At 48.9% G+C, this 23296-nt stretch overlaps 1 protein-coding gene across 3 annotated transcripts in view; it reads left to right on the top strand.

Annotated features, from left to right (window-relative positions):
• POU2F3 (POU class 2 homeobox 3) overlaps positions 1-23296 on the top strand; it is a 72736-nt gene that overhangs the window by 38839 nt on the left and 10601 nt on the right. For 2 of the 3 annotated variants that reach the window (XM_088017636.1, XM_088017635.1), the window contains exons 4-8: positions 15901-16005; positions 17203-17305; positions 19576-19658; positions 21977-22159; positions 22553-22694. In XM_088017636.1, the coding sequence (XP_087873762.1) occupies positions 15901-16005; positions 17203-17305; positions 19576-19658; positions 21977-22159; positions 22553-22694 (616 nt within the window). Of the gene's footprint in view, positions 1-15900; positions 16036-17202; positions 17306-19575; positions 19659-21976; positions 22160-22552; positions 22695-23296 lie in introns of all 3 variants that reach the window. The other variant, XM_028125982.2, reaches the window with a different exon arrangement.

Here is a 23296-nt window from a genome sequence, read left to right as displayed (position 1 = left end):
GCCAGCTAGGATGGCAGAGATAGCATCTGCAGGCTCAGGGAAGGGTGCCAGGTAAAGGGTGGGGTAAAGAAGGGTTCCCACCCAGAGGGTTCCCCTGGCCCCACGAGAAGCACCCCCTCCCTGGGCCTGTGCGTGAGAAGGGTGCAGGGAGAGGAGTGTTTGCCTGGGTATGTGCCTGTAGGGCAGGGGGTGGGACCTGGCTTTCTCTCTGCCCCCGAGTCAGAGGGCTGTCAAGGCAGCTCTAGTAACCGGGAGTTTACTTCTCCCAGACTCACAGCTGCAGCTGAAAATACACTTTTCCATCTCAAACTTCCTTCTCCGGGTCCAGCCCCAAGAATGGCTTTGAAGGCCGCTCCCAGGGCTCAGGGTTCAGTTCCCTAAAATGGTAAAGTGACTTGCAGGGAAGTGGTCGAGCCAGGGCATATTCAGTTTACCTTGATGCAGTGTCTCCTTGCTAATAGGCACTGTCTTCAGTGCTGGTCTGCTATCTCCAAATCCAGCTTGTTCTGCTAATCGCAGCTACCCCCACTGTGCCCATAGTTCCCTGGACCTCTGCTGCATGGGTGCACATCAAGCATCAGGACTCCCCTCCCTCTGCCCTGTGTAGCTACTAAAATCCCCTTGGCTCGCAACCCCCAAGGATCCTTGGTTCACATCCTGTTTTGCTTTTGTTTCTTGGCGGCTCCTCTCCTGGGCTGGCACCCAGATTCTCCTGGTGTGGACTGCTGCAGGGTGTCCCTGGTTCGAGGCTCACAGATGACAGCGTGCTGGTCAGAGGTCCAGCTCTGACATCACACAGACCTGGATTCTCATCTTGGCTCTACCAACAGGCTCTGTGTCCTCTGGTCACTTCATTCTCAGCCTCAGTTTCTGCCTCTATAAAATGGGGGGGGAAATAATAGCACGAACCTTAGAGCATTGTCAAGAGGAGGATTCAATGAGATTTTGAATGGAGAGTATCTGGGACACGGTAAATGCTCGATAGACTTGAATTATTGGTGCTGTTGCAGTAACAGTGGTCTGGAGGCCTGGGGTTCACCTTATTCCAGATGGCAGTTCTGCTCAGATTCCCCCAGCTGCTGGCCTTCCTCTGAGGCTTTTTCCTTGTGCCCTGGGACCTGACTCAGCCCATTACTGGAGCAATAATAAGAAAAATAGGCCAGACTTGGTCTGTGCCAGGTAAACACAGGCCTGTCTCACTGCCTCACTATACCTAAGAGGGTAGTTTCTGATATGCACATAAGTCAAAGTTTTGTAAACTAAATCTTATTTTTCTTCACCAAGAGAGCCTGCTATTTAAAGGAATATTAGACTGAATTTTTTTAACTTAAAGATTATATTTATTTATTTGAGAGAGAAAAACAGCATGAGCAGGGGGAAGGGCAGAGGGAGAGGAAGAAGCAGACTCCCTGCTGAGCGCAGACCCCCCCCCCCATGCAGGGCTCGATCCCAGGACCCTGAGATCATGACCTGAGCTGAAGTCAGACGCTTCACTGACGGAGCCACCCGGGTGCCCCTAGACTGAATCTTTTCAAATAATGAAAAATGCCCTTTTACAGTCAGTTAGAACCAAACATCATCTATAGCATTTATTTGCTTAAAGTGAGTTATATGTTAATCTGTCCTGTGAAATCTCTCGGAGAACGTGTGTGATCCTTACAAGAACAATGTTTCACCTTTACACTTTACCCCATTTCTCTGGATGGGCTCATCTGAGGACTGGGAAGTAGGTTTTGTAGACCCCTCGTGTGGCTGGTAAATAAGGCCTGGAAAGATTTGGACACCCAGTCCTTGGGGGTAAACGTGGATTCCTGCAGCGGGCAGGGGTGGGGTGCTTCTGCGCCCCCTAGCTCTGGTCCGGGACCCTCAAAGAGAGGAGCCATCAAGTTGCTGGGGTGAGAGCAGGACAGAACAGGTTAATAGCATTCTATCTCCAGGAAGAAACAAGGCAGCTACCCAAAGGCAAGGTCTCTTCCTCTCTGACATGAACCGGAACCAACTTCCTTTCTGAGGACTTGGTGCTTCCCCTCTGCACTCAGTCTAGCAGCACCGAGGGAAGCTTCCTGGCTAGCAGGGTACTTCCCAGAGCGTGGCCTTGCCCAGGGACCCGGGAGGGACAGACACTTTGCTGGCATAAAGCAAAGTGGGACTAGCAGCAGGACCTGGGGGTCGGCCCTTGCCCAGAATCTGGCAACTCAGCAAGGGCCCAGTGTTCTCAGGGAATGCTCAGGCAGGCCTCAGAGGGAACAGGATCCAGAGAGTTCAACTTCCCAAGAGGCCATCAGGTGCCCTCTTGCCCAGATCCCAAGGACATCGTAAGTTCTGCCTGGGTGCTCTGAAGAACCAAGGAGAATCCTCTTGGAGGTGATGGAGGTGTCCTGAAGGTAGAGAGAAATGGGAATTACACAGGCAGCTTGACTCTGTTTGGAGTGAGCCCTGGCTCCGGCGTCTACCCCCACTCTCACCCCCTGCCCCGTCGGGCTCTCACTCATCTTTGCAGACCCAGCTCAAAGGTCTCCTTCTCCAGGCAGCCTCCCAGGGCCGTCCCCCTTGACCTTCTGTGTCTCAACAGGCTTCTACCATGAGTGGGTCTGTCTCTCGGACCAGACTGTGAACTACTTGAGGAAAGGGTCTGTATTTTATTTATTACAGTAGAGCAGTGTCCGGCATGGGGTGGACGTTCGGCAAGTGTTTCCTAAATAAATGGATTGAGGGATAGTTGGCATGAACCTGCCCGCCTCCCCAGCCATCCCTCGGTCCTGAGGGCCGTGAACTCCAATCTCTCTGCTTTTCAGGGCCCTCTGTTCTTCATGCTGCTCTCCTCCCTGTCATCCTTTTCTCAGCAAGTGAGCCATAAAAACTCACCCCTTTCCCCAGGAAGGTGAGCTTGTTGGGATTATGCAAATAGAGTATGTCATGGGCTCTATCCAGTTGGCTTCGGGTAAATATTTCCCAACTCCTCCGCTTGCTGGCTGGGTCCTGGGAGCCAGGAGCTGTTGGCTGAGGCTCGGTGGTTGCTCTGTGCTAGGGCTCCCCATCTAGGGATCCAGGGTCTGCATAGAGGACTCTGACCAACCCAGTGTTTTAAGTGCTTTGAGGATGGGCTTCAGCACCAAGCCACAGAGCCCAAGCCCAAAGGGGCCCCTTAACAAAGGCTCTTTAGGGTAATGCGGCTCTCCTGGGGCTGCCCTCTCCTGGCCACTTCATGGAAACGGTGGGGGCAGGGTTATCCAATGACACCTGATATCACCGTGACTATTTTTCATCAGCAAATTTGGGGTGAATCTCTAACTCTAGAGTGAGCCGAAGACACACAGAGCCTCAGGGCCGAAGGATCCCATAGGTCAGAGGTGCCCTGTTCCCAGAAGGGCTCCCCAGACCACTGCTGTCCCCCACAAAGGGTTTTTCTTCCTCCCTTCTACCTTGTATGTCAATACACTTACTTATTCATAACATAACATCTTCTGACTAAGCTTTCACTCTCTGCGGTGACGTTTTAAAAGAAGAAAATAGAGCAAATTTTTATGCAGTTAAATATATTCAGTTTTTACCATCTGAGATTTTGCTTTTTTTTTTTGGTGTTAAAATATTAGTTTTATGTAATGAAATTATCTCACACCCCTGTCAGATGGCCCTTCACCCTATGTCTCTGCCAAAGCTCACCCAGGGAGTTCGGCCTCACTGCCCAAAATGCAGCCCACTCCAGGGTTGAGCGGATGGCACCATTCAGCCATTTTTTTCTCCTGTTAGACCCCGATCAACCTCCCTGTGGTCACCATCTCTGGAGTTGTCACTCTGCTGGCCTTCACTCCAGGCCCTGAATCCTTCCCCTCTACCTGAGAGCCGTTCCATATTCGAGAAGGGCTATCACCCCAAAATCTTGCCCTTAACATGCAGATATCCACAAGTCCTCCAGTGGTTCCACACATCAGGTTTCTTCTGACTGCTTTCCTGAAAGTAGTTACACACATAATACAGGAATACCTTCTGGTTGTAAAAAAAATTTTAATAATAGAGATAAAAAGGAAGACTTTTGATCCCTGCCCCATCTCAGCCCTCTCCCCAGAGGTAACTCCTTCTCCCCGTGTGGCGTGGGTATGTCTAGAAGACTTTTCTTTCTGAGCTTGCACGGACATGGGTACATATGGAAATGTATAAATGCTTGTGGGTTTTTGAAAATGCATATATACGTACATATAGGTGTAAAAATTATACTGTGTGTATTCTTCTGCAACTTTCTTTTTAAACTTAAAGATGGGATTTATAGATTGTTTCATGGCAATACATATCGTTATATGATTTTTGCTAATGACCACATAACATTCTATGGTTCCAGTGTAATTTTACTTTTTTATTACCCTATTGATGGGCAGTTGGCTATTTTAAGTATTTTTTTTTTTTACAGTGCTCTGATGACCCCTTTGAACTCCTATGTGCCTCGATGCCTTTATATGCGTATATTTTGGTCTACCAATCACCCTCTTTAGGCGTAATATCCACAGGTGTGCAACATTCAGTTGTCAGATGACATCTGGTTAGGCCAGAGCACAGTGGGGTCCCTTGTTCATTCGCTCATCCATTTCCTCATTCAACAAACTTTTATTGAGCAGGTACTTTATCTGTGTTATGCCCTGATAATGTCGTTCCAAGCACAGACAAGCCTGCAGCTGGCCAGTCTTCATGGAACTTAACACGGTCAAACAGGGGAACCTCCCTCGATCCTCTACTTCCGTTAGCACAGCCTAGCCTACAGATTGTTTTAAAAGATAATTATATCACACTGTCAACTTACCTGCTCTTAGAATTCATTAATGTCTCTCAAGTATTTTTAAATATTTTAATATTTAATATTTTTAATATTTGATATTTAAATATTTAAATATTTTAAATATTAACTATTGCCTCAACTTGTACAGCTCATTTTCATATTCTCAGTAAAGGATTCTTATATTTGCTCCTACGTTTTTATCTTATTACTTTCTTCCCATCCTTCCCTTTGTATTTTCAAGATTTTTTTTTTTTTTAATCTTGGTATCTTGGGGCAAAGTACTAGGTAGCCCTGTTCCTCATACAGAGATTTATGAAGTGTGCAAGCTATATACTTCATCCCATTTATTGATCACATTCATAGTAAGACTGGACCATGCGCAGAGTCCAATGGCATGCCATGGGAAATGTCCTTCCTGGATGACAGTTACCTGTTAATTAATCCTATCTCGACCATATGACCCCATCTTGACCTCCAGGGGTAATACATACATGCACATATACATACATGTGTATGTGCGTACATACAATAACTGCAGCATTCGCCTGATCCTCATTTCAAGGAACCCGATAGGAAAGGAAATCAGCCTAGTTTGGCATGGCTTTTTAAGTCAGCATGATACGGTGGAAAGAGGGTTGCTTCTGGATCCAGTCAGACCTAGGTCTGATTCAGGTCAGATTCTAGGTCTGGTTCAGGTCAGATTCGAGGTCTGATTCAGACCTAGAATCACATTCCACCTCTGCCACTTTCTGGCTGCAGGACCTTTGGGAAGGCATTTGACTTCTCTGAAACCCAGCTTCCTGTATTCTAGGATTGTCGGAAGCATTTATGCATTAATCCCCCCCATGGGTCTAATAAGCACCTACTAAGTAACAGGCATCATGCTCTGCTGGGCAGGCCATAGCAAGCAAGACAGGTCTCCCAGGTAATAAATGAGCACCATCATTATCTTCATGTTGTGGGGGCAAAAGCAAGGAATGCCTTCCTTGGAATATATTTTACAGACATTTAGCCCAAGTCCTTGAGACCTGGGTAAGAATACGAGATTATTTCCCTTTTCTAGGTAGGGAAACAGATAGATGTTTAAAGAATGCTTTGACCCCAGTTCCCTCAATATTTTCATAACAAATTTGGTAACTACTCCCGAACCTTAGAGAATTTAGCTTACACTGTCAATTGCAGCGGTTCAGCCAATCATTGTCCCTGGAGCCCTATCCCTGGCTAATAAGGGTAACAGGATAGATATGTACTCAATAAAAATAGAACTAAAGCGTGAGCCCAATGTTAAAGAGAACTCCATAGAGTTACTATAGTGCCTCACTTATCCAGAAAGCCCAAAACCTCACCTATTTAGAACCCCACTAAGAATAAGAAGGGAGCAAACCAAACCCTTTCTCAGAGCCTTCAATTTTTATTTTAGAAACAGTTGTAATGAGCTTAATGATCTGGTTTTTCCAGCCCTTAGCAAATAAAAGCTGCAAATTTGAGCTACTATAGGGGTTGCTAGAAGCAAACATACCAACAGTAGCAGATAAAAATCTGGTGTGAGAAAGGAGTTTAAAAAGCAGAGCTGCAAAAAAACCACAAACAAAGAAACAAAAAAAAACCCCAACAAACAAACAAACAAACAAACAAACTACTGGGACCCCTGTAGTGCCTGGGCCAACAGAAGCCAAACACTTTGTCCCCCTGAGGGCATGATTGCTTTTAAAAGGAGTTCACAATTATGACTTGAGTCATTCACTAAATTATCTTTCAGGGACTCTTCAAGGGAAAGTAGAGATATATATATCACCTTTTAGCAAGATCCCTATTCAAAATGAAACCAATCAATATCTATCCCTAACTGAAATAAGTATCTTTGGAGCTGCAAGGGGAGAGATTTTGGGGACTGAAAATCTGCTTATGTGGGAGGGGTGGGAAGAATCCTAAGGATTCGAAACATGTGCTGGATTTTAAATCAGAAGACTCGGGTTCAGATTGTAGTTCTGCTAGCCAGCCATGTACTTTGGATAAATCTCTTACCTTTCGTCAACTTTGTTTTCCTCAAGTGTAGAGTGGGAATAACATCACCTGCCTTTTCAATCTCATGGGACTATGCTGAAAATCAACCAAAATTGCATGTTTGAAAGTGCTTTGTAAACCGTAGAACATCATGGAAAGGTCTAAGGGAGGTCTGCAGGTCACATCCCAGGCGGTGGCTGCTGGTAGACGGTGACTTAAGATGCAACAAGAGAAGGATTTGGGTTATTACTTAACTGCTAAACACACACGCACACACCGGAATATCCGGGTGTGTGTGTGTGTGTGTGTGCATTGCCATCACGTGCCCCTAAACCTCTCAAGCGTTTCCTTTCCCCAGGCAAAAGAAGAAACTCTGCAACTAACTTTAACACCTCGTAAACTAAAAGGTTCTACATGGATACATGACATTTGGAGTGCTTCTGGTTTCTAATCTTCTTTTTCTTCTCATTTAAAATTAATAATTAGCTTTTGAAAATTAAACAGTGCAGAACTGTGTGAACTCACAAGGGCACGCCTTCTGGAACCCCAGCGGCCCTCCACCCCATCATCCATCCAGCAGTGGGGTTGGCTGTGGCCTTTCAGACTGGTGTCTGGCTTGGTTCTTTCGCTCCTGTGGGCACCCAACAGGGAATTCCCGAAATACACAGTCCTTTGTTACGAAGGAGAAAGCTTCAGGGGTAGAACTATGTTTTCCATCCCCAGATCTCTCTGTGCTGTTTTGGCCCCAGGCGCCTCCCCACCGGTTCTTAGCTGGATGGTTGCACTTGACCCCCTTTTATCAGTTGCCCTGCCTTGTGCCATAGGCTTTTCTGACCCATCCTCCACACCGCTGTTGGCATAACGGAGCAGAACGGCAGTCTCTCCGTGCTATTCCCCGCTACTTGCAGGGGCCCCGGCTGCCCGTCCCGGCCTCCCTCTCCCTACCCCACATGGCAGCTGCTCAATTGCTTGTTGCTCTCATCCTCTGCAACTCTGGATGAGCTCTTCCCACTGCCTGGCATGCCTGTCTTTGCCTTCTCGTGGTGAGCCCCCTTCACTGTTCAGGGCTGCTCAGAAGGACTTTTCTTCTGTGGGGTCTTCCTTACCTCACTGCCCTTTCTCTAGTAGTGCTCTGCCCTGCCACAGTGAGTGACAGTCTCTCCACGCGACCACTGTGCACACTTCGGATCGCTGCAGGCATTGCATGGCAGCTGGTTCCTCCCTGCGAGCTGTCTCCTGATTCACCTGGGAGGCCCCTGTTCGTCTTTGTGCCGCTAGAGTATACAGTAGGCTTTGTTCCCCAGAGTATACAGTAGGCACATGCTAAATCCTCGTTGCACTAAAGTGAACCGGGAAGGGGACCTTTATGGGACAGGAAACCTCTGTTTCAAGCATGCCACATAGGAGACCAGCTGATGCCACTGCTATTGGAGTAGACCCAGTGTTGGAGGGTCATGAGGGGTGCCTCACTTTATTTGGGGGTGCCACAGGAGTGCAAGACACAAGGACCTCAGCCTTACTAGAAGACTGTTCTCAAAGACAAGAATTACCAGGGAAAACTCTTTACTTTTCATTGGTAACCAATGCTCCGACTCCCAGGGGGCAGGCTTCCCCGGGGCCAGGCAGCTATCCAGAAAATGCCAAAGAGAATCCCATTCAGACTTGTGGCAGGCTTTACTTTCAATAACTATGGAGGCCCCACGTACATGTAGCAGTCTCAGGCTCCCCTTGTGGAAATGTTTATACCAACCATGCACCACATGTGAAAACAACGTGGCACACAGAGGAGACAGGGGTCCACAGGCACATTTCTGGGTGGGAAATTCGGCGGGGGGATGCCCAATGGGGTTGCCTCACAGGGTGGTACAGACAGAAGAGGAGGGAGGGTGTGGAGGTGAACGACCCAAGTAGAAAGTCAGGCTGTGCTCTGCCTGGCTGTGTGACGGGGGGCACGTTACATACATTCTCCTAATTGTGGCTACATCTGGATAAATGTTTGATAAGATTATTTCCCTCATTGAATTATCATGAAGAATAAATGCTGGTATATTTGAAAGTGCTTTTTAATCTCTAAAGTGCTAAAAAAATATTATGTTCTCTCTTTCTGGAGCTGAAGCTTTTGGAACTAATCTGTGGAGTGCTTTGCAGGCACAAGCTGGTGCTGTGTACGCGTGTGTCTGTGTGTCCAGGACAAGCAGGACATCTTCCTTACGTTACTTTCCTTTGGAACCCACCGTAAAATATACAGTGGGATAGGGATTTCATGGCATGGCTGAAACTTCGCTTTTCCCTCCCTACTTATTTTCCTTATAATGAGGGAGGGAGGGAAAGAGCAACTATCAAGCTCCTGGAGTGCATTCCTACACGTCAAGGAAATACAGAAGGCTGGTTCCTAAGCCAAGTACGTTATGTTATCATATGTAGTAGACGTGTGCTTTATCTGGACGTAAACCTCACCCCGTGCAGGGTGCAGTAATCGAGAACTTGGAGTGGGGCCTTTCTTTTGATGAAATTTCATTAGAATAGTGGGATTAAGGTTACTGCTGGGTTACGACAGGAACCAGGGTAGGTAAGGACCATCAGAATGATAGGAATAGAAGAACAAGCCACACCACAGTGCACTGGAATGGATAGAGTACTGAGTGGGGAGTTAGGAGACCCATCCTAATGGGCCGTGGCTTGCCAGCAACTCTAGCGTGCTCCGAGCAACTTATTTCCCCTCTCTGGGCTTCGGTACTCAAGAGCTGTAAAACGAACTGTCTGGACGAGGTGATAGCTGCATTGCCTTCCGGTTCTTTTTTTTTTTTTTTCCTTTCAGATTTTATTTATCTGAGAGAGTGAGCAAGAGAGAGAGCATGGGGGGGAGGGGCAGAGGGAGAAGCAGGCTTCCCGATGAGCAGGGACCCCAGTAAGGGGCTCCATCCCAGGACTCCAGGATCATGACCTGAGCCAAAGGCAGACGCTTAACCAACTGAGCTACCCAGGCGCCCCTCCTTCCAGTTCTAATGGGGAAGGAAGGGCATCAACACTTGTTGAATGTCTGCCTTGCACCTGGCATGCCTGCACTTTGCTGCCTTGAAGAATCTATATGAGTCTGTGAATCCGTCACACACAGGTGAGAGTTAGGTTTATGGGGAACTATGGAGCCAGATCGACTTGGCTTGAAATCTCAGCTCTATTATTTACCAGCAGTGTGACTTTAAAAAAGTCTCTCAATGTCTCCAAGCCTCAGTCTTTTCATCTGTAAAATGGGTCTGATGACAAGCATACTTTATGCTCCCAAGTGTCCTCCTCCCACTCTCTTTTATACATTATGAATTTCTTACACAGATTCCATCTAGTCTCCTTCCCTCCTTTTGTGGAGAAACAGTCTAGTGCCTAGAGAAATGAATGAAGTCACTGAATATTAGATCATGCAACTAGTTAGAATCAGGGATGGAACCTAAAGGCAGGACGCCTGGTTGATCCTGAGCCTTGTGCTTGCTTTCTGGATGTCTCTCTCTCTCTCTCTCTCTCTCTTTTTAAATAATCATCCTCCGCTCTGGGAAAGACAGCAAAGTCAGTCTGTGCTAGGCAGCCCAGGCGTATGCAGAAGATCCCAGTGTGATGGCAAACTGCATTCGCTCACCAGACCCCTCCCAAGAATAGCCACTGGGCTCGGGAACCGTTTTCAGGGTTTGATTTAGAGACCATGCTCAGCATTTCTTTCCCCACTGCACCTCCTACCTCCTGTACTTTCATTCATTTGAGGGCAGAACAGCTCTGTGTGTGGGCAAATCAACTGTTCTGTGAACTCCTCCCTAGACAGTCATAGCTCTGGGCTCTTCTCCACCAGGTGGGCTCCCAGGAGAACCAGAAGAGTCCGATTCAAAAGGGATCAGGGTCAAAAAAGAGAGCTCCCATCAACCCACGGGAAGGGAATGCCACAGGCATCTCGGAAGGGCTCTGAAGGAATGCAGTGTAAAGTTGCTCAAGTCCTGGGCACCAAGAAGTATTAGTGAGGATGCGTCCTTGGTGAGGGCACAGCCCCTTCCCAGAGTTATTAAACTTGAATGCATGGACTTATGTGCCAGAGGGAGAAGAAAACTTTTATGGGTTTAAAATGATGGGGTTTTTCACGCATGTGTCAGCACTAGCAATGCTAGGTCTTAAGAACTGAAGCCAAAGCATTAAATAACACGACTGATAAGCTTGTTGCATTTCCAGAGTAGGTGCAAGCCAGAAAAACAAGGATGCCTCTTTGAAATGTTTCTTTCCAGGAGGTGGCAACTCCAAGTGGCCCAGGCTTCCTAAGAAGCTATTAGTTTATTGAAGGGCCCCTGTCTCTTCTCCTCCTTTGCCTAGAGGTTTGATGCGGTCAGGAAGAAGATCCCAGTGTCCATAGGCAAAGGTGCATCTAGGCCGGTCTGTCGTAGGTCCGACTAGAGACCACGGAATGGGTGAGGCCATCTCCCCAGGCACTTCCCAGAGGCACCTGAAGAGGAGGGAGTCTTGGACTCCCAGGGAACAACCAAGAACCACGGAAAGAGGAGAGTCTCCCAAGCGAAGCTATAGCCAACATCTCCTGGGGGACTCACAGCCTTGTTCACTGAGTTGAGCTACCTGCCTGCCCCCTTCCACCCCTTAAAATATATTTTTAGGATATTTTCATGAGCAACGTGTTTGCTGCCAACCCTTTATAGATCAGTTACAAAACAGAAACTGTTCCTTACTGCTCGGGAGAAGTGTAGAAGGGGGGGAGAGAGAAAAAAAAAAAAAAAGTCTTGCCTGTAATTGAAGGCAGGTTGGGAGATGTTCACGCTTTGAAATTCTCCTTCTTGTGAAATGTTTATGAAACACTTTCCACAAACGAGTTATGCAACCAAGACAACAGCTTTGATCGTCTTCATTGCCAGTGATCTGTTCATTAGCGTTGGGCTGTTTCCCCCGGAGAGAACCATGTGAAACTGTCATGGGAGGGGCTAAGGAGGAGTACTCCAGCACCCCCTGCCCCATCACATGACCCCAAAATAGATGGTTCATAAGGAGGTCCACGGGTATGTCTGGGCCAGAACACCACCTTTGTCATCACCCTAGTCTATGCTGTCTCCTATCCCTGGGAAGTCTGCAGTACTGTTTTGTAAAAAGAGCACCAGGAAAAACGTCAGAGGATCATTCCCTTAAGGGACTTTTACCAGTGTCTTGTTATGTAACTTTATACGGATCTCTGAAGCTCTCTGGTCCTCCGTGAGATGGGAAGGTAAATACTCGTCCCCACACCCCCTGGTTGGGAGGCGAAGCCAAGTAAGAATGTGTGAAGTCTTCCAGCTCTTCAGGGGGGGCTCTCTCCTCCTAGAAGGAGGCCACAGCTTTCTCAAGCAGGTGATGTCAGGGAGTTCATTGGGATTAGAAAAGATAATCATGCAGGATGACTTTTTACCTCCCTGGTCACTGCCCAAGACTCAGTGTAATACCTGTGCACAGTGCAGTGGGCGGAGAAAATTCTGAACTAATAAACCTTGTCTAATACACGGACAGGATGGTCAGTGACTGTGACAGGACAGAGCCCTCTGTGGCAGCCCATGTCCCCAGGGATTAGTCCGTCCTGAGCAGGGCCTGGAGAGAGATTCCATTTGCGTGAGAAGAACCACCAAAGGGACCCTGGAGACAGTCTGAGATTCCAGGCAGGCTGTGGGTTTGGTTGGGTTTTCACAAGTACGGGGGAAATTGGATTTTCACCCAATTTGCCTCGGGTTCTCACATTAGAAGTCAATGGGATTCCAACAGAAGCCTCTCTATCTCACCATCCAGATCCACAGCCAACACCCAGTTGCCTGGAAAGGCTCCAATCTTTTCCATTCGACAGCAGTGAAAGGGATTTTTTGATTTGGGAAGGGCTTTGTTTCTTAATTTCGTAGTTTCTTAGCCCGTGGACTCAGAGAATTGCCAGAGTGTGCTGGAGGCTGGAAGAGCCCTGGATGTGCCTTTCCTCCCTTCCTCTCTTTCTGAGACCCACCCACCAAAGCAGAGATTTTAAGAACTTGTCCTCGAAAAAGGAATCTCCTTTAGTGTCTCTCAATTTGGTTTGCATAGGACTCTCTTCTTTGGGGGTTACTGCCAGCCACTCACACCCAAAGGCTAATGAAGTATGAAAAATGAAAGAAGAAAAATGTTGGTGAAGCACAAAGTCAGGAGAATGACACATGAGGTTTGGGGTGGGGGAGGGGTGGTCAGAACGCCCCAGATGAACGCCCAAAGGGATTTTCTGCTATCAGTTGCTTCATTTGTAGAACTGGGAGGTCGGCAGTGCCCCTAAGAGGGTTTGGAGGGCAATTGATCCAGGAAGCAGATGAAAGGGTGCGTTTTCTTTTATGATGGCACTGGTTTCTGAAATTAAGTGTTGCAGGAAGACCTGGCACTGATTCTAACAGATAGCGCTCAGGTTGGAGGCAAAGCACATGTTTTCGAGCTCTGTCATAGCTGCACCTTATCTCCTTTGCGCATAATGAGTCTATAAAGGAACCCTGCCACTTGCCTCTGAGCTGGCGCCCTGCCAAGCCGCCCGCGGTGGACCGGCGTGCCTTTGGCTCCAACTTTCTGCGCTCTCCCTCTGTCCCCCTTCCTCCATCCCGCCTCACTCAACACCCCCCCAACCCCCCCCCCCCCCCCCCCCCCCCCGCTAGGATGAGGGATGCCCTGGGGCAGGAGGGGGATCTAGAAGGGAGATGCGGGGAGGGGAGGCTAGTCCCCAAAGGCTTTGCTTCAGTAAAATCTCTTAGAGCAAACCTTAAGGGTGGTGGTGGTGGTTGGTGGTTTTAAATAAGTAGTCTTATCTATTCCTAGCTTTTTTAAACCTGCTAACAAATGTTTCCCTGGAATCTAGGATGTGAAAACTCTAATTTCTAGGGGAAGAACTAGGACACCAGAGCTTCTTAGACGGAGATGCCAAGCGTGGGTGGGAAGAGCTGAGGGGCACTGGGGGGTAGGGTTGGGGGCTGTCTTGGAAATCCCTCCCGCGTGGCCATGGCTTTAGGGTTTTCAGAAAGTCTCAATTCTCTGTCCCCACTGTGCTACTTCCGGTCTCTCTCCCTTCCTCCTCTCCAATTCCAAGGCTCCAGAATAGGTCTCTTTAGGTGAGAGAAGAGAGGAGTGATTTGGAAAGATGGTCCCTGGAAGAAGCACCCTCTTACCAATTTTGGTGTAACCCTGGCTTGTTGGTGCTGTGTAGGTCCACTTTACCTAAGAACATCACAGCAAGCTGGACTAGACAAGTCTGCCAAATGCACTAGGGAACTGGAACTTTCAATTCCATTTTAGGACTGGAAGAGAGAAAAATCATATAGAATCATAACGGATGGAGAAACCAAGTCTCCTACAGGCGAAATGATGGCTGGAGGTTACATAGTAAGTTAGACTCAGGGTTAGGACTTAGAAGCAGGGTCTAGCTCCCTGTTCAACGTTCTCCTGACTGTATCTTGCCGGAGACTCTAGAGAGATGGGTTCTCTTTATGTCTTTTATTCAGTTAACTCACATGAATTCCCACTATGTGCAAGGCACCACATTTAGGACACTAGCTCTTTTCTTGGTCTCTGACGTCACTCAGTAGGATCTTCCTAGCTCTCCAGCCAAAGGGAAATCTTTCTTTTGTGATCCAAAGGCCATTTCTCTGCAGTGATGAAGCACAAATGTAGCTGTTAATCTGAACCTTTAACTTGGGTTAAACTAAGACAGGAGAGATTCTAGGATGTCAGTGACACTCCCAGGGTAGACCAGGAAAATGGTTCTATGGCCAAGAATTTCCATCAGAGGGTCTCCCCAGTGTCTTTTAAAAGGTATGGTCTAGATCCTATGCTCTTTGTCATATTATATGAATTCAGTCACTTGGCTCCCCCCTCTCCAGTGGACCTCCCGAAAAGCTGCCAGAGGGAAGTTTTCTCTGGGTGGGAGGAGGGGTGGCATCCTGCCCTGCCCTTGGACACCTGGGAAACCCACAGGTGGGTGGTTGTTGTGCTGTCATCAAAAGCTGGTGGATAGAGGCTAGAGAGGGTTTAGAAGCCATCGCAGGCCCCTCGGGCTGCAACTGCAGTAGTGACTATGAGGGAGACATGTCCCCACCTGTAGGGAGACAGGCAAAGACTGTCACCAAAGCCACATGGGCGAAGAGGCAGCTGAGCATGAAGAAGATGGGTAACTGTGGAAAACAAGTTGGGGATGGAAGGGAAACTGGCTCCCAGACTTGGGGATTTTGTGGACCAGGAATATAAAAAACAGAGTATGGGGAAAATTGATAAAGGGTTGCCTTTTTTTTTTTTAACATAATAAGGTGGCGAGTTTTTATTTATTTATCTGTTAAGATTTATTTATTTGAGAGAGAGAGAAAGACTGCAAGCAGGGGGAGGAGCTGAGGAGAGGGAGAGAGAGAATCTCAAGCAATTTCCACACTGATTGTGGAGCCTGACACGGACACTTGATCCCACCGCCCATGAGATCATGACCTGAGCCGAAACCAAGAGTCAGATGCTCAACCAAATGAGCCACCCAGGCTCCGCGAGGTGGGGAGTTTTTACAATGCCATTTGGGGGGCGCCTGGCTGGCTCATTCAGAGGAGCATAGGACTCTTGATCTCAAGGTTGTGAGTTTGAGCCTCACATTAGGTCTAGAGAGTACTAAAGAAAAAAATAAAAAATAAACAAAAATAAAATACAGTTTAGGATCAGCATCATTTCACAAAAGAAATTCTAACATCTCCCCTAAGGGAAAAAAAAAGAACATCATCTCAGAATTTAAAAGAAACATTTGACGTCATTACAATATACTTATTTTTTCTCATCTTATTGAGGAAGAGGGTAAACTGCCCTTCGTACTGGCACAGCCCACCGACAATGCTAAGGGATGAGAGATCTCAGGTAATCCCTCCCCACCCGCTTACAGATTGTGACTCCAGAGCGCCACTCGCCTCTCTCTTACCAGTGGAAGGGCACAAGCAGGCAGGAATATCAAGCTGCAACCCCATAGGCACCATAGGCACTGAGCTAGCTCTTCACTCTCTGGGCTTGTCACTCATCCACTTTGACCTTTTCCAAGTCTCTGTTTCTGCCTGCCTGGGGAAGGCCCAGAACTGATGCTCTCCTCCTGCTTCCACTTACAGATCAAAACTGAGGACCTCAGTGACTCCCTGCAGCAGACCCTCTCGCATCGGCCATGCCACCTGAGTCAAGGACCTGCCATGATGCCTGGAAACCAAATGTCCGGGGTAAATGCCACCCCATGCCAGGGAGCCCTGGTAGTCTCAGCGGGCCAGTGAGTTTAATTCAAGCCTTCTGCAACATGCTTCACCTCTAGACCTGGCTCTCAGGGAATCCAGATGGGTCTGAAAAACCACCGGGGAATGCGACGAAGGGATGGAGGCCTGGGGGTGGAAGTGGGATGACAGGGGAGCCCTCTTAAAGAGAAAGCCTGGCTACCTCTACCTCTCTGGGACAAAAGGGAGCCGATCTTGCCAAAACAACGGACCGAGCAGCTAGGGGGCTGGTGTCTGCCAGCCATTTGAGGGGAGCCCTATGCTGACATCCACTGCTACAGATATAGAGCAGTTCTGTCTCCGGTGAGCCCACTCTCCTCCCTCAAGCTTTTGCATCAAAGCCAAACTAGAACAGAGTGCTGTGGGGGGAAGAAGGAGGCACCCTGAAACAGTAACGACAAGTGTCTGAGAGGGCGGACGTCCATGTGGCCAGCCCCTCTTTTGGTCTGGATGACCTGGGGAAGACATACTACCCTTTTCTAGAAAGATTTAAGATTAGAATGTGCATCCATTCCTTCTCTTCTTGATCCGGCAGGGGTTTACCCCGTCTCCTGTGCACTGAGCCTGGGGGTCTGGATCCCCCAAGCATTGAGATTGGTATTTACCCTTTGGGAGCTGGTGGAAGGAACCCAAGGGACACAGACTTTCTGTCTAATCAGACTTTTTGTATTAAAACCTAATAACTTGCTCCTTCCTCCAGGAAAGGTTCAGGCCCAGGAAATGGCTAAGACATGACTTTTAGCAAAGCCAAGTGGCGTGAGATTAAAAAAAGAAGATTAGATGATTGGGATTACATGTCATTTCTAGGGCGAACCTCTGAGAGATGGGTAATCCTCAGCCCGTGTCTCTGACCTTTACAGTCTAGCTGGGAGACGAGACTGACAGACACAAAAGTTGAATAACAAATCAAAGTTTAAATACGATGGGCGGCAAGGCACTGCTTGGCTGAGTACAGAAGCTGTAACGATGCCAGCATTAATAGAAAAGCTACTACGTGCCAGGGACTTGAGCTACGCAGAGGCATAAGGCAAGGGCACTGCCAACAAAGTCTCCGAGTCTGGAGACCCCATGGGATAGATGGAGCCAGCACCCCCCGCGTGTAAATTCTGTGATGTCTGTGCTCCTCCCCCTCCCCCCACCCATGTGCAGGACGTGACCTCCCTCCATCCGCTCCAGCAGCTCGTGCTGGTTCCCGGCCACCTACAGTCTGTATCTCAGTTCCTGCTATCTCAGACCCAATCTGGGCAGCAAGGTAAGGACCCTGGCTGGCGTGTCCCACATCCGCCAAGTCCAGCAACATGCCACCACTGCTTGCTGGATGAGCGAGCCCAAGTGTGGGGTGAGTGGCTCACCCCTCTGGCTTTAAGACCGGCTTGTCTACATCGGCGCCTGGAGGAGGGACGCCCTGGAATTGCCCCTCCAGGCAGAGGATCCTCCTCTGCTTCTCCCTCTCTGTCTTCCTCAATTTCCTGGTCAGTACAGACTGAGGTGCAAGGTAGCCCGGAGCTGGGGGCAGGAGGAGGGGCGGCGGTACAGGGAGGAGGAGCTCCTGGGGATCTGCAGGGCGCGCAGGTCCCAATTCCTTGGAAATCCTTCATCTCCGCAAAGTGGGCTGCGACTCTGTCTGGGTAGAGCTGCAGCGCCACCCACAGGCTGTAGAGGGGGTTTTCAGGTGTTCTTTGGCAGGGAAATGGCTACCAGAGAAGGTCTCCTTGGCCCAGAGCAAACAAATTAGAATATGCATAATGATAGCTAGTATTTCTTGAGCATGATATGCCAGGAGCTCTGGTGAGTGATTTTCTTGACATTTTTCAAAATAACCTTGTGCGGTAGATAGTCATACTATGTCTCCCGTAACATAATAAAGTTCTGTAACAGTTTGTCTGAAACCTGTGTTCTGGGCCATTGCCCTGTACTGCTTCCCTCTCTCTCATCCCTACCAACTGGCCCAAGGGATGGAGGGTGTAGAAGTTTTCCACCAGTGTACGAATCCCAGGTAGAGGCTTTGGAAATCCAGAATCCAACTCTGTCTTCCGTCCCTAGCACCCGCCCGAATTACAGTTCCTATCCCTAGGTTCCACGGCATCTCAGAGCATTTTTATTATGACGAATAAGAACATACTTGAACCTCCAAGTATCTATTTTAGTCAAGCAGTGTCTATCATACTCCTAGAATAGGAAAGAGAAGGTAACAGTTAATTCCCTTCCTCTTTGGAAGATAGTGATATCAAAATGGCCCAGACATAGACATATAACCAATGAGGACAGTGTATGATAAACAGGGAAAAACAAAGAAACAAACAAAAACCCCTCAAAATTTGGGGTCAGAAAACTCATTGGTTAAATTTTTTTTTTTTAATCACTTACTAGCTGTATGTCCTTGGGAAAGTTAACCTAACCTCTCTGAATAAAAATAAAGTAAAATGAAACAAAACGGAATAATAGTAAAAAATAGAATAAGAGTAAAATTCTACCTCACAAGGTTATTGAGGGTTATTTGAAATAATGCATATGAAAAGGCTTTGTGCATTTCAAAATGCAATATACATGTTAGATGACTACTAGTATTCAAGCCTCTGACTCCTGGTTCAGAGCTCCTTATAAGAGCTTTTTGTTTATTTTAATAAGGAAAAATTAAGCCCTGACTTGTACAGACTGGGGAGCATAAAGGTCAGCATCAGCAGATCCGTACATCAGTGGCCCGGAGCAGCTTAGGGACAACAGAGACCCCAAGGTTTGAGTTTGTGCTGAGTGATCCGGGCAACCTGCCCCATTGTCTGCTTGGGTAGCTTGATGGCCCCATTCCTGCCTCGAGAGCAAGAGCTCCCTGCTGTGGCCCTTGCTAGAGGGAGGCCACAGTCATGACCAGAAACCAGGCAGAGCCCTTCATGGACCATTTCCCCGGAGAGGGAAGGAGAAAGTGGTCCTCAGGCAGTACAAGGAATGGGTAGAGACCATACCACCAGATAGAGTTTCCAGAGGCTTGGCCCCTGGTCTTCCCTCTCTCTCTGACCTTCCTCCCAAGTAGAAAATGTCATTCTGCCAAGAGCCCCTGGCCAATGGAGCTGTCTGGCCCCATCCCCTTGGTCGGGCATCCTTGCAGACTTGCCCCGGCCTTTGCAGCCTACTTCTGTAGGCACAATGGAGCTCGTCAGCGCCTCAGGTCCAGCAGCCTCTCCTTCCCTGTTGGATTTCTTCAGCCGTGGTTATCAGATGCCAGAGCAGGCTGCCTTGAGCCTCCTCGGCCCATGCACCAGTCCAGGCTGGCGGGCAAGCGGAAGGACTGGTTTGGGGATGGCTGTTTACATATTTATCCCCGTGTCTCATTCACCTCCACCTGTGTGTGGCAATGCCAGGGCCGTGCCTGTGGGGGCCCTATTCACAGGGCTCGGGGTGGGTTGAGGGACCTGACCAGGTCTCAGGGGGTGGGGACAGTTATCTCCGTTCCAGAGCTGTGGAGCGCGTCTTTCAGATGGCCTGGATTTTATTTGTTTGTTCCTTTGTCCCTCCCCTTTCACCCAGGTCTGCAGCCAAATCTTCTCCCCTTTCCACAGCAACAAAGCTCTCTCCTCCTCCCGCAGACTGGGCCAGGCCTGGCGTCCCAGGTAAACAACCCCATTCTTCCTGTTTCCTCCAGGAATGCCTCAGCTCTTGACAGAGAAGCTCATTGGTTTCCCCCCACCTCCTGGATGGGGCACTTACCCCTCTGGGAAGAGGGACTAGCAAGGGATTATCCCTGTTCACACTTGGGGAACACAAGCCACAGCCATGAGAAATGATTGACCCAATATCACCCACGGAGCCAGAAGAAGAGCCCAGAGATTTCAGCTCCTAGGCTCTCCTGCTCTGTAGGGCAGGCCCTCCACTCTGGCCTTGAATGGGCCTTGGCTTCACTCACTCCCCTTAGGACCAGGGGTCAGTTAACTCTCCAGGGATGCCACGGTGACCACCAGCCCTGCAGCGGGTGCTCTCAAGCCCCAGGGAGGAGACCAGAGTCCCACAGGCCTGATGTCCCAAGACTGCAAGGCTACAGTCTCTCACCTCTGGGTCCCTCTTAAGACCCACTGTTCTAGACTGCCTCCTGCAGTGTGTGCGCATCTGTGGGTCAGGAGGTCTGCGATCTGTGAGAGGGGCAGTTTGCAGAACTGCCATGTTTCCACCCAGCACCTGGTTGCCATTTAGAAGGCACCTCTTCCTCTGGCCAGATGCAACCTCATGCCAGGTGTGTGGCTTGCTAAGCGCGGCAGGAGCCGTATGGGGGTTGCCTCGCCTCGCCTCACCAGGGTGCCCCCATGCAGTTAATAACCTGCACGGCTGCAGGACATGGTCTGCAGGGACAGTCGTGCAGAAGAGCTGGGAACAACTGCAACGCCCCAGTGTCCCTTCTCTGGGCTAAGATCTCCCACACATCACTAAGGACCCTGGCTCTTGAGGGCTAGAGAGACCCCTGACGGCATCTGGAAGGGAAGAGGGTGCCATCTAGTGGCTAATAGGAATGGGAACACGGGAGTCCTGAACTCTTCTTCCTCCTGAGGACTCAGAATTTCATCATTACAGACTTAGATCTGGAAGAGATCTTACAGAGGCCTAAGATCAACTCTTACATCTTGCACTGTAAGAAGCAAAGAAACTGTTCAGAAAGTTATCAAGATCGTCCTGGGCAGCGGTAATAAGGGACTTGCTTAGGGTTGTGGCAATAGGAATAGAGAGGAGGGGGCGAACGGGGAGATGTTTGAAGAAGTTGAAGGAATGCAATTTGGCATCTGATTGGATGTGAAAGGGAGGGAGAAGAAGGTCTAGCAAAGAACTCAGCACTTGTCAGATTACAGAACAAATGAATCAAGGAAAAGGAAGTCTCAGGAGGGCTGAAGCTTTGCCCTGAGGGCCACCCCACCCTGCAAAGCAGGATCAAATCCATAAGGCTTCCGAATCATTCTGTTCTAAAGGATCCTTCACCAGGGAAAGGAGTCCTTCACTTCTCTCGGGTCCTTTTACCTTCCTCCTCTTAAGGATGCCCATCTGAGTGGTAAATCTGCATGTCTTGGAGGAGACAAGGAGGAAAGTTAACCCCAGTCCAGAAAAAGAGTGAGCTGGGAAAGGGAGAAAAGAGGGCAGACCTGGACCAAGTTGTCCACATGGGCAGTGGCCCTGGGACTGGACATGGTCCCTGGCCCCCTTGGTCTGGGATTTGCTCCTTGTGGAGTGATGGATGGTCACTCCTGACCCCAAAAGGGCATAACATGGACTCCAGGTTTTAAGGTCCATTTTTCTATGAAAATAACCTGAAGGAAGACTATCTCTTGACAACCATAAATGAGATCAAGCTATATGTAGATGGCACTGGAATACCTCTGATTGAAAAACAAACCACAACGAAACACTCTCAGGAAAGAAAAGGATGGGTTAGAAAGTACAATGGCAGTCGCAAGAGTTTAAAATTCTATGGAAATTCTATTAATATAACAAGTCTCAGATATCCTCTGTTCTCTTCAGTTAATGCCTGTCGAACACCTCAGTTACTTTGCTTTGTGGAAAAGAACAGGCAGGCAAACAACCTTTTTCCCCATCCTATTCTGAGAATTGTTTTGGGAATCTTTGTAAACAACCCTGCTAGCTCCTTTTACGGTGGAAAACTGAAAGAAGGAAGTTACCTGCTCAGAGTCAAACAATGAGTCATAGCCTAAAACCCAGAAAGGACACCTCCCTGTCTTGCACTCCTACTGTTTCTACCCAATTATTCTAGCTATTTGCTGTCCCTTCATAGAAACCCTCAGTTCTCACTTCCACACCACTGAAAAAACAGGAATCAAGTGTACCCAGGGGTCTGTCATCCTCTAAGTGGACCTGTTAGTACACAATAACAGAAAATGCCATTTGATCAGTTGATTATTTGTGGATCTATTTGGCATGTGTTCCCTCTTAGGCAATTGGGCGCCCTGGGCTGCCAGGATCTTCTTTAGAACCTCAGCTGGAAGCGTCCCCACATCTCCCAGTGCCCAAGCATCTACCCAGCTCTGGAGGGGCTGACGAGCCCAGTGATCTGGAAGAGCTGGAGAAGTTTGCCAAGACCTTCAAGCAGAGACGCATTAAGCTGGGCTTCACACAGGTCTGGTTTGCAAGGAGCAAGAAGGAATTGGGTTGAGTGAGTGAGACGGGGCTTCCTGAACCTGGAGTTCTATGTACTTGGGGCAAGCCCATCGTGTCGCTGTGTCCCCAGAGAATAGGGCATGGTTGTCGTGGGTAAGGAAACTGAGGACACTGCTGGGGGACAGGGAGGAATGAAAGCCAGGCAAGGGGTTAGGCACATGGGCACAGCCCACTCAGAGTCTGAGGAGGGAAATGAACCAAATTCCCCGAGAGGGAAAACACCTGGAAGGGAGCCAAGGTGACGGGCGGGTGCTTGGAGGTTCTTGGCGTGCGTGGTTGGTGCTAGGATGGTGGGACAAAGGAGAGAAGGAGCCTGTCTCTCCGGCTTCTCCCTCTTGATCCCCACATGCAGGGAGATGTGGGGCTGGCGATGGGAAAGCTTTACGGCAACGACTTCAGCCAGACCACCATCTCGCGATTCGAGGCCCTCAATCTGAGTTTCAAGAACATGTGCAAGCTCAAGCCGCTACTGGAGAAGTGGTTGCACGATGCAGGTAGGCGGTGGAGACGCAAGGGTGGACAGTGCCCTGGACAATTCTGCAGGGAAGGGGCTAGTGGCTTGTCTGTGTTGGGGTTTGGGGCAGTCATTATGTAAGACCCCTTCTTCTCCTGAGTCTGGAACCATTTGAGAAATAAGACATGGGAGACAGGCAAGTGGAGATGGAAATGTCGGCTTCATTCCTGAGAAGGCCCTTTGGAGGACATGGCGTTAGGTCGGTGGCCCATGAAGACTTGGCCCCATTCTTTTCTCCACCAGAGACCCACCCAGTGTAGACCTTAGGGCAGCACCCTGGAGTGAACACACGTATCCACCTTGCTCTCTGGACCATGTCTAGGTTAGGAAGATAGGGAAGTGGGTCCTCTAGGGTCTCACGGGGGAGAGGGGAACGCCATAGACACAACACACGCCCTTTATCCGGCTAATCTTGAGTAAGTCTTCAGAAGGCAGGGAGTTATGGTGAGCTAGACTAGTGGGGACAACTTCCAGCTGGAGTGGGGTTGGCAGGATTCAGTCCACAGGGCGACCTGGGAGGCATTCCAGGAGGTCAAGGGTGTAAGCCGAGGGCCAAGTGTTTGGAATACTTGATGGAAGAGT

Source organism: Eumetopias jubatus, unplaced genomic scaffold (assembly GCF_037043125.1).
Source record: "Eumetopias jubatus isolate StellerSeaLion01/CBP00866 unplaced genomic scaffold, mEumJub1_p1.0 scaffold_13, whole genome shotgun sequence".
NCBI classification, from domain to species: domain Eukaryota; kingdom Metazoa; phylum Chordata; class Mammalia; order Carnivora; family Otariidae; genus Eumetopias; species Eumetopias jubatus.
This window is presented reverse-complemented; position numbering and strand designations above follow the sequence as displayed.